We start from the raw sequence: 12,078 nt of genomic DNA, 5'->3' as shown, positions 1-12,078 counted from the left end.
ATGGATAGCTCAGGTTAAGCCATGTGGGAGTGAATGCTTCCATTCAGACAGCTTCAGAGCTTACTTGCAGTGAGAGAAATTAATTTCCATTAACAGATAATATCAATGAGAAATGATTACAGAGTAGTGAGGCAGAAAAGATGCTGGAAAGATTATCTAAGACTAATGCTGTCAAGACTATCAAATAAGAGCTGCTTAATACTCAGTCAAAAGTACTAAAAGATATATAAATCACGTTAGACCCTTCCAGGGTCATTTTAATGTTAGAAGACAATGAAGGTACAGGCACAGATGATCTTGAAGGATCCGTGGTTCAGAAAATTTTCCATCAAAGTTTTCTTTGTATGCATATGTATGCATTTATGTGCATATATTTGTGTAGTATTTGTATATGTATGCATGTATGCAGTGTGGAGAGAAATAAAGTATCCCTGAGTATAATCTTTGAGAGTAAGTCAACACAACAGAAATACTAGTTGCACAAACATGGCCAAATTCTTATCATAACATTTCGCAGTCTTCTGAGGACAGGGAAGGCAATGGCTGTTTGCCAGCTGCTAGGTCCAAAATTCAGTACCTTCTGCTTTAGAATTGGTTGAAATCATAGATAAGAAAATAGATCACAAAATTAATTCTATAAAACCATAATATTGGGAGATTAGAGTCATAAGTCTTTGAATAAAGTCTTTCCTCTGGAAGAGAAACAAAAGGCTTATGCCAAAGTACTCAGTGCAATATCTTTTTTTTTTTTCTTTTTTTTTCCTGTCTTTATATCTTCTCTAAACAGCATTGCCACTTTAATACAGATTTCTAAGTAGAAGGGGAATCACAAGGGGGAACTATGCTATATTTTTAGAGAGATCGAAAGGGTCCCTCACTTTAATTTAATCTCCAGTAGAAGAACAGTGTTCAGAACATATCCATGCATATGACTAATGGTTTCCTCAGATATCTTCTTGGAAACAGAAAGTATACCTTAAGAGAAAGGAATTTTTCTTGTGGCTACTACACCTCGTGGAGTAAATATTTTGAAGCTAAGCTGACTAAAATCACATGAAACTATAAATTAACTTCTGTCTGAAAACTAAATTGATAAAAGTAAGAAGAATAAAGTTATTTTTTGTGACCACCAAAATATACATATATATATTTTGTGACAAAAGTCAGAGAAAAGGCAGCATCCATGATATTCCTAGAGGCAAAGTAATACTGTTCCCAGATGTGGCTGAGCAGTCAAGAAGTGAAAAGGGAGACGAGACTGAATTACCCTGTCACATCAGGAGGACAGCTAGCTAATCCTGCACTAACTGAGCTTCTGAACTACATCTGAAAGGGCAGGGTGGGGTGAGCTTGTACTGCCAGTTGATATTCTGTATGTGTGGTGCGTTTCCATGCAGACTCTTAGTTCACAGTACCATCAGTCTTGCAGGTTTTAAAGCACTGAATTTACCTACAAATTAGAGAGAGCTTTATTGCTTAAACATTCCCTTTTATAGTGAGAAGCTGCCCAAGCCTCTCTTGCCAGACAACACAAATGTAGATGGTGCATCAAGCAGGATGTTTTATTTTGCATAATCTGCTCTCTGCAGGGGCTGTGGAAAAGAGGGAATGGCATAAATTGATCCATCTGAGATCAGTTGCATCTCTGACAATTAGAAAATCAGCTGAAGGGTGAAGAAAAAAATATTTCTGAAGCAAATGGGGATTTTTAGGGATTAGTGTCACATGTTTAGGATCTGCAAATGAGTTTGTTTTGTATTATTAGAACCATTTTTGCAGATTAATTAATGGAGTTGGGATGTGAGGAATTGCTTTTGGTTTAATATATAAATACATCAGATTAATCTAGCTCTGGTTTGAAAGTGATAGGCCAGAAGAGTCTTATTAATGCCCATGAACAGCTGACCCTGGGCTGGTTGTATTCAGCAGGATGGTTCATCATGATGAGTGGGCAGATGTTAACCAGTTCATTCATGCAGTGCTGTGATAGGTGTACACAGAAAATGCCAGGATGATTTACATTCTCTATAATACTACGAAAGACAATAAGATTGCTTGCAGTTGGAGTGAGAAGTTTTGCCTTTAGTGCTGTTTGTTCTTAACATTTACTATTTCTAGTTCTGTGGAAGAAATACCTGCAGCTTCTAAATGATTCATATATTTGCCCTGACCCCCATGTACCCAGAAGAGTGATCACCCAGGAGACACTAATACACTAGCAGCTTGAATGTACACAAATGCATGAGAACTTGAACTGTGTAACACATGTAAGAGAGAGTAGAAAAACAGTAGAAAAATGTGTGTTTATGGAATCTTGCTACAGTTCTAACTTACATATTAGAATAACCCATATGATTAGTTACATAAGAGGTTCAGAAATGTTCATTCCTGAACTTTGTCAATGATTTTTGTTGAGTTCTGAAATTCTTTCAAAAATTAATTGATTTTTTTTCTTCCATTGTGCCAACAGGAATATGCAATTTACTAAAATCAGAGGAAAAACTGGGATGCAGAAAGCAAACATAGAATAATAACAGGAATATATTGGTAGGATATGCCTATCACACATAGACCCAATTAAGCAGATGTAAAAATGATGAGAAATAATTAACATCTATTACCTTTTCCCAATAATCCAATATCTTGTTGTTCAACAGAAGCTGTCATTTAATGTCATGTTCTGCATGTAAGGCAAAATGTATTCCACCCTGAGAATCATTACGAGAAATAGATTTCAACTTCAGAAACCCTTTTTTTTTTTTTTTTTTTTTTTTTTTAATGAACTGCTTTTCTGCCCTTGAAACAGCATGACCAGCTTGAAACAGCATGATCTTATGCCTCATGAATCCAAAAGAGGGACCTGGATATCTGAGGAAGTGCTTCTTTGTCCCCCTCTAGTTTATAAGTAACTTCACTTTTAAATGTATCTATTCCAGTGTGAATATTGGTATTGAGCACCTATCTAAAACTACAGTGATCTTTCAGACAAAAGGGCTTAAACTGTGATGAAGATTAAAATGACAAATATTTTACATATGATTTTAATGAAAAATAGTGTGTGAAATTTGAAAGCCTCAAGTGTTAACTTGTTTTCTACCTGAGTGAATTTAGAGAACCCCGCAATCAGGAAGGATGACAGATGGGCAACTGTAACACCCATGGATATTTGTCAAGTTTACCTGCTTGTGAGCATGGTCATAAGAATTGATGTGGTTGTCAAATTCTTGGTGTTTGTGGTACTGCTTGTCACACAGTTCACAGTAGAAGTTAGCCTTCACATCCTCCAGAGCCTTGGCTGCAGCTTTCTCCTTCTCAGCATAGTCCTGCAAAAGCAGAAGCAAAGGGAAACACTTTGCTACAGATCATGAGCTCATGCTGTTTTTGTCATCCACATCAAAAACACTAGACTGACCAGAACAGCTAATTCACTGGGCACCATCTTAGTATTAAAGTACAGGCAGAAAATGTTTGGGCTTTAGGTTGGATTTAATTAAATAGTTTTGTTTCTTGAATAATTATTCTTAGCACTTGTTTTAGGCACCGTAGTAAGCAAAGTACGGAGAATTAAGGCACATTAGGACGGCCTGGCTCCTGGGTAGAAAATCTGCACAGTGAAGAGTATCAGGAGGATAAACTAATCAAAATCACCAGGAGGATGAATTAACTTCCACAACACTCCTGGTTGGCTGTGCTTCTGTGCCTTTTCTCTTTGGATGCAGTTGCTCAGAAGAAAGAAACTAGTTTTAGCCTGATACCAAGACATATTTTCTTTTGTGTTCTGCTTCCTACCTCATATCAAGTATTCAGCAGGGCCAGACAGCAGCTGGCTGCAGCTGGCTGAGACTTCCCTGGAGCAGTGCCCCTGCAGCAGGAGCCTTTCCCATGCCACCATGTCCCTTTCCCAGGGTCTACATGCCATCCCACCTGAGCTGCATCCTGCTGAATGCAACCGTCACCAGACAGACACAGAGCACAACCACTGACGTGATCTAGCACAACTCTCATGCTGCTATAGTGCTGGAAGATGTCCAGTCTCAGGCAAATATGGATGAAAAAAAAAGGAAAACAAGTGTTTTTTCCCTCTGTGTCTCCTTACTGACTCAGGTAGGTTCTCTGGAGAGTCAGGTACACTACTTTCAATATATATTAGGTACAGAGAGAAAACTTAAAACATAGGAGCTATTGGCTACTAACCTACAAATAATACACTTAAATAAAGGTCTTGATATTCAAAGCTGGAAGCAGCCTTTGCTGACCTTATTTCTTTTAAAACTCCTTCATTATCTTATTACTATTATTACACTTAAATGTTTTACTTTAGAGTTTTATATGCAAAATTCTAACATGGAAAAAAATAATGAAGAAGTCATTAAAAGCAATTCATTTTATATTCACATTAATAAGTTAATATTACTTGAGTGTGTGTAAGCTATTGCGAGGGATTGCAGTAATTTATCATTTGATGTATCATTTTATTCATCTAAAGAAATGCATGCTTTTAACCACCAGACTTTCCATGCTATGCAGACATAACTGTCTGGTGTTGGCATGATTTCATCACCCTGCATGTGACAAACTATTAGTATGCCAAAGCCAGGAGATGCTGCCTGGCTGGGACACCCTGCTCCTCCTTGGTCACACTGCCTGGCAGGAGTGCAGGGATCAGAAGGGAAGCATTTGTGCAGGGTAGATCAACACAAGTGCAGTTCTTCAGCCTCTCTAGAGGGAAGGACTTTCTTAATGAAAGTCATGAATTTTAGGCCTGGGACTTGACCAAGCATCAGGGGTGTTGGCTGTCCATAAGACACCTGAGATCTTTGGATGAGTTTGTGCTGTGAGCCTTCCAGCTTTGCCCTGGTTTGTAAGCCATCAGGTTGGTGTCAGTAGGTCTTTCTCACATGGTATCTTAGAGGCTGGTGTTGCTACTTTACCTAAAGTAGCCTGTCTACAAACTAGGTGTATGACCATACACCTAAGGTAGTATCCTAAGCTTCCTCTATAAGAAATAGAAAAAATGATAGCCACAGCCAGATGATGATTAATTTCATCTACTTCAAAAGCCGATTTTAGGATGAGATGAAACTCTCTCCAGAGGTGTTATCTCTTTCTGTCAACCACTGCAAGGCTTTAAATTACTAACCTGGCCTACATCCTTAATTTTTAGATTGCTGAATTCAGAGATAATGAATTCTATATTGTATCTCTTTATATTCAATTCCAAATCTCCCCAGGAACTTTGTGTGAACTGACTAGCTTGAAGACAGGAGGTCAAAGAGGAATTTTGTACGGAATTTCATTTTATATTTTATAGATGATGCCAACATCATGCCAGACCTTCCCACAGGGCAAACATCCAAATAAATCTTCTCCTTGCATGCATATGGCTCGGGTGGATTAGTATACTGTGGTATACTCAGATTGGCCATTTCTAAAAACAAGTAGCCTGAGCTATTTCACTTCTCCACTTGAGAGGCTGCTCAATCATGGTATTTAGTACTTGATTATGTTAGGGGGAAATATTCTTGCAATTAAACAGTTAAATATCTTTTATTAGTTATTTAAATCTACAAAGCCCATTAAAAAGTGATACTTTTCAGCTTATGCTTCAGATCCATTGTTTTGCTAGCATTAATTATTCACCAGGCCTTTGGTATAATTAAAATGCATAAATTAGAATGTGGATGCAATAGCATTAATTATGCAGCAATGCCTTCCTTGGAAGTCAAATGTTGGGGGCAACATATTTTTATTTTAATCTGGAAAAAATGTAAGTTTTACACTTGCTGGCAGCCATCCAAAGCATTTTTTTTTTTTTCTCCTGCTTCTGAACTGTCAATTAAATGTTTACAGCCTGCTCCATCTTTGTTTCTGTTGAAGAAGAAGCCTAATTGTTTGGGGTGAACACACAGCATTACTCTCTGTGAAGCACAACTGAAACTGCTGTTCATGAGCATTCCAAACTGCCAACTTTATCTTTCTCAGCAGAAATTAATACAGTTCCCTTAGCATAAAGATGTTTTAAAATAGCAACAAGGCAGCTCCCAGGTGCATCCTAAGATAATCACAACTACCTCCATTGCCTTATTGCTTAATTATGCTTGTCTGCCATGGCAAAATATATAATTTCCTGCTTGCTTATCGATCAGATGCAGGGAAATTGAATGCAACATCACATACTTTAGAAAGGTCATGGGTTTTTATTTCTCTGCAAAGGCATAAGAACTTCTATCACTACAGTAAATTGTGCATAATCAAATGAATTTTCACATACAGACTATTAATATCATCTCCCTTCGATTATAGAGTCCACGGGCCAATTTTGGCAAAATAAATGTGATCAAGTGAAAGAAAAGTGCAATTACATCTGTAGAAAACATATGTGATTATAAAAGGTTTACTACACTAATGTAGAAACAAGAAAGTTAGAAAGATGCATAAGTGTGTTTCAAACTAGAAACCAGAAATGATAATGAACATGTGTGTCACAGTCTCAGATTATATTCAGGAACATACACTACTTACAAATGTCATGTAGCCTGGGTAAATATGAGTATGGTTGTAAGATAATGTAAATTAATACCTCTGTCTTTGAGGCATGGGCAGCTAATAGTAAGTACAAGTTCATGTCAGAGATGTAAGTAAATGCTCCTAGAAACCATGAGTTAACCATCTGCTACGTTGCTGGATGCAGATAAATACTGTATAACAATAAATGAGTGCAGAATACACCTGATATATATATATATTATATATATATATATATATTTTTCCTGGAAATGTGTAAAATGGCTCCATATTATACATTGTAATTACATTCACATCAATTTGGCACACAGAGGCACATAACTGTAATAAATGTTTATATATGGGATTCATTTAACAAGAATACTTCTATTGCACATTAGGTTGGAAGTGCCTCACTTAGCAGTTACTTTTGCAGTATGCTTCTTATTGTGAAAATGCAATTAATGGTATCTGACATTTCATTTTCTAATATAGGGAAAATCAATGAAAAATCCCATGTAACTGAGTTTTCTAGAATGTTGACACTGACACCTAGTCAATTAAAAATCATTTATTAAATCCAGAGTCTGTAAAATATATTTAATAGACTGCATGGCCATTAAAGTATGCTGATCTAGACAAAGCAATACTACACTGCTTGCCTCAGGAATTGATAGTAAATATATCTGCTATGTTCAAACAGTCTAAGGTGAAAAGTAGGTCACTTGATACAGTAAAACTTTCAGAGACAGCTTTCTATAAACCCATGGGTTTCTACAGATATTGTGGAGTAAATCCATAGTGCAAATAGAATGTGAGAAAAAATGTACCATCATTAGCCCATTTCTGGTCACCTATTTCTAGATAGGAATAGAAAATTTGTGATAGGACATCTAACTGTTACCTGAATGCACAGCTCAATAAATGACAGACTGTTCTATTTGGATACATAAGCAAGCAGGGTTGTTAGAGTTTTATATCTTATATATAGTTCCATGGATCAGATTAGATAATGAGTCCTACTATTAAATATTGCTACCACTACTGAGGGGCTCAGGGATTCTCAGAATAAAGGTTAAAGGATAAGTAGGACATAAATAAGCATGTGAATATGCTACAGAATTATATTCTACATTAGAGAATTTTAAGAGATTAATTAGAAACTTAGATGATGAAATGAGCTATGGTTATGTATGAAATCTATGAAAGATACTAATTAACAGTGCAGGGTGCACAAATGTTTTAGAGATCAGGATCAGGATTCAAAATGACTGCAATAATCATAAGATATAGACTAAAATCAGCAAGATAAAATTCAAAAAGATGCTTCATTTGGGAGAGTGAAATCACATCCGCCAATACTATATTGTGAATAGCTGAGTAAACAGAAATGCAAGGAAAAAGATCCAAGAGGTTAGAGTAGAAAATAAATAAATAAATAAATGAAAGTCAACAGTGAAAGTCAAGGCAAATCACATTCTGACATGTTAATAGTAGTGTTATATGTAAGATGCTGAGGGTAATGATTCCACTTGATTCAGTATTGGTGAAATGTCAGCTGTAAAATACTATTGGGTACATCTACCCCAGCAAATAACTTTCATCCTGGAACCTGGTGCTCCATCATCCCCACTCTATGTATGATAGTTTATTCCCAGACTTTCATTTCAGAGTAAACTTGATATATCCTTTTGAGACAAAGCTGAGCACAGTTCTCGAATAACATTCAGTTCAAGGACCATGCTCTATAGGTAGCAAGGATGAGACTTTACCATGTTCTCCATGCCCTATATAGTCCCCCAACCACCATCAACCTGTATGCCTTCAGGCACCCCGATCTCATGGACTTCTCCAAGGTATGCAATACTCTCATGCCATAAAAATGCATACGGCATTATGCCACAACCACAGAAATACCCATGCAGTATTTTAACACAGTGCTCACACACACACACACACACACACACACATATATATATATATATTTTTTTTCAGACAGACTGAAATAAAGCCAAAAAATATGTCTGAGGGTACCACACAGACCTGAGGAAACTTAGGCCAAGTATGGGCCTAACCTTTTTTCCTTGGGGTGCAATGTGGCTGATAGTGCTTTCTACATCACTGGGCCTGAAAGATTAGACCTGCTTGTTGGGGAAGATACGGCTAGACATGTAGATACAGCCTTTGAGGAAATACTGGTTCTCACAATTTGAGAAAGGTCTAGACATGCACAGGAGACCCTTGAGCAGGTCAGTAATGATAAGGTATTTAAGAACTAGTGAATTACATGGTTAACATAGGCATTTTAGAAATGATTAAATTTCAAACTGTATTTTTTTTTTTTTTAATTTTTATTTTTTGGAAGTTCATGTGAGAAGTAAATTATGTTTTTTGGGGTAAAATTTGTAAAACTGTCTGGGCCAGTACAGCACATCTCTGGATGTTGAGGATCTGCACACAGAGTAGGGACAACAGCTGTACAACTTTTGTTTTGAGTTGCTCATTCACCACCCCTTGGGACAACTACGCATAATTTTTATGATATATTATTATTATTATTATTATTATTATTATTTTTCCTGCATCTATAGCAACATAGATTCCTACAAGACCTCTAAAACTCTTTGGGTAAGTGATACAAAATAGGGAATAATCAAAGTACGTGTGCAATGTGAAACTTGAGGACCATACAAATGTCCCAATATTAGGATGCACAACTGAACATCAGCATGGTTCAATAAATCAGCTTTTCCCTGAATGTTCTTTTTTACCTGGACAAGACTCCAATGCATTAACTAAAAAATTTGCTAGAGAAGTTTAGCCATGGAGATAAGAAGAAAAGCAAATAACTCTGTTCAGCTGTGATAGATATCCTCTTACTGTAGGCATGAATGGTCTTCTAACCATCTGAAGCATGGACAGTATGCCATAATTACATGTGTCTGCTGAACTTTTCAGTTCATCTAAATAGTGCTCACCTCAACGGGCTCTTCTGGGGAATCCTACCCACCCATATTCTTGGAACTGATTGCAGGGGAAGCTAACAGTATGGATTTTTTTCATTTTCATTTACCCCACGTTTTACAATCCTCCAACTTCAAAACCCTATGCACAGTTTCTACCAGTGTGGAATCAACATTGCAGAGTTTCAGAATTATCTGTTGCAATGGAATATTTTTCTACAATAGCAGCAATACTGTAATTCTCAGCTGACATATAGAGGGCAGCCAATAAATTTTGCAAAGATTTTCATATTTTTCACACTCAGCCTATTACAGCAGCATTTTCAATTATATCCACTTTAATGTGCATCTGGAATACTGAGACATGAGAAGTGCAATGCTTTTAGCAGATCCAATATGATTTTCAGAGTACAAACCTGCTAGAACTAATCGGTCAGATACATCAAAAAGCTTTGACTTTAAAGAGTCATAAACCTACTAGGAGTCATGAACCTATTCCTAACTCATTCATTAACAAAATCAGCAATGTTGATTAGAATCAGCCTTATAGAACATATGAAGTTGAAGAAATGCGCCAGCAGGGCCATTCAGATCTTCAACAAATCTGGTATATTCTAATACACATTGCAGCTTCTGGCATTTTTTTATAAGGGAGTAAGGGGGACTTGTACTTTTTTTTTTTTTTTTTTTTTTTAGAAATGGGGTTTTATTAACACTTTTTTCAACTTTATAAATGGAACATAACAAAACAAAAAATCTTCATTATGTGAATAGAGTACATTTTTCAAACATTTCAGTGTGATTCAACATTTTCCCTTCATTTTCAGAAATCAGAGGAACTTGAGCAGTTATATCTATCAGACCCTTCTAAAAATTTGATCAAGAGTTGACCTGCAAAGGGAATTAGGGAATTAGGTACCTAGTGGAAAGTTACATACAAAATTGTATGTATACAGTTGATGAAATCAATTTAATTTTAAAGGAAATACATAATAAAGGGAATCTGAGAATTTAGATAATTTCTGTTTGCAAACAGCTATATTTAAAGGTGCCAATTAGCAAATTAACTTATTTAAGTGAACAAAACTGCCTGGAATGCCATGTAGCACAGGAACAGTGTTCTAAACAGCTCAAATAGGACATCATATCTAGGATGGAAATAATATAAAAAGGAAAGAAAGCTAAGTCACCTGCCTTCTCTGTTTTTAGGCTAGAATCCAGAAGGTTTTTCATCATCTGTGGAACAGACTTAAGAATAACCTTTATGTTGAAGTACAGGCTGTCTAGAAACCTATCTTATTTAAGGAGTATGATACATTTAGGAAGGGAAATATATCATGTAATTGACCCTCCTAATAGAAGACTGAATTTGATTTGAATATTTAGGACAATACAGATACACTAATCCTGCTTAATGGTGTGTGATGCTGCCTGGTTTTTATCTGTGTGTTTTTATCTATGTCCAATATAAGAGCTATAGGTAGCATTTGACTTGGTATTTTGAAAATATTGTCTATGTTTGAAATAAATATATTTCTATATATTAATTATTCCATGAAAATAAATATAATTTCTGTTGTCTTTGTGTACCTAGAGCATCAATCCCAAAAATACGAAAGTACAATCTGTGAACATAAAGGTTATCAGAACTGTCATAGTTGGGATATGGTTGTAGAGGCTGAAAGAAGCTTCTGGGATAACAGTGGGAAGAAATGTGGTTTTATGAATTACATGCCAGGCAGTTAAAAGAAAATACTAAAAGAATTATGGGTAAGGACTCAAAAGATAGAAAATGTGTAAGGACTCAAAAGATAGAAAATGGTAGATGATCTCAGAATACTAGGCATTGGAATGGGTTGCTCAGGGAGGTGGTGGGTGTCCATGGGGGTGTTTAAGGAAAGACTGGACATGGTGCTTAGAGACAGTGTGTAGTGGGTGATATTGGTGGTAGGGGGATGGTTGGACTAGATGATCTTGGAGGTATTTTCTAACCTTAATGATTCTATGATTTCCAGCTGCTCTGTAGATAGCCTTTGCTGACTGGTGTAAATCTAGACTGCCCACTGAAGCTTCAGTGATATTTCAAAATGACTAACTTAAAATGTAGATAGAATAGAAATGTGTCTTCTAAGTTGGACAGAACTGTTCCTGTTATGCAAAAGAAATACTGTGCCACTCACTTTTTTCTCATAGTCCTGCTTCTCTGCACAAATGTGAATCCTTCAGTGAACCTGATTGTGACATTATTGTCTCCCTTCCATTTGAAGTTAATCTCTTCAATTTGTTCACTATTTCATGCTACTTTCTCTCTCCTCCTTTCAAGTGATCATTTCTTTTACCTCTCTTCTGATGAGTGAGGTATTATCAATTAATCTGAAGAGCAAATCCTCCATTTATCTCTTACTATTCTCATTTTTCCAATTGCAATTTTTGGAGTACAATGCATGTTCCAGCACTGCATTTAATAGATTTTGCAATGTCATATTTCTTTGTCTGACACCTCTTTTCAGATGAAACCTACTTGACATAAGTTGAGATCCTTGTACGTTTTGACCTTCTTCTATAGAAAAAAAAAAAAAAAAAAAAAAAAAAAAAAAAAAAAATAAAAAAT

The 12,078-nt window shown here is 36.1% G+C and overlaps 1 protein-coding gene across 2 annotated transcripts in view; it reads right to left on the bottom strand.

The window, feature by feature from the left end:
• Positions 1 to 12,078, bottom strand: part of ZNF804B (zinc finger protein 804B) — a 238,895-nt gene that overhangs the window by 25,055 nt on the left and 201,762 nt on the right. For both annotated transcript variants that reach the window (XM_035318456.1, XM_035318459.1), the window contains exon 2: positions 3,180 to 3,323. In XM_035318456.1, the coding sequence (XP_035174347.1) occupies positions 3,180 to 3,323 (144 nt within the window). The remainder of the gene's footprint in view (positions 1 to 3,179; positions 3,324 to 12,078) is intronic.

The sequence above is a fragment of the Oxyura jamaicensis genome, chromosome 2 (assembly GCF_011077185.1).
Source record: "Oxyura jamaicensis isolate SHBP4307 breed ruddy duck chromosome 2, BPBGC_Ojam_1.0, whole genome shotgun sequence".
Taxonomy (NCBI): domain Eukaryota; kingdom Metazoa; phylum Chordata; class Aves; order Anseriformes; family Anatidae; genus Oxyura; species Oxyura jamaicensis.
This window is presented reverse-complemented; position numbering and strand designations above follow the sequence as displayed.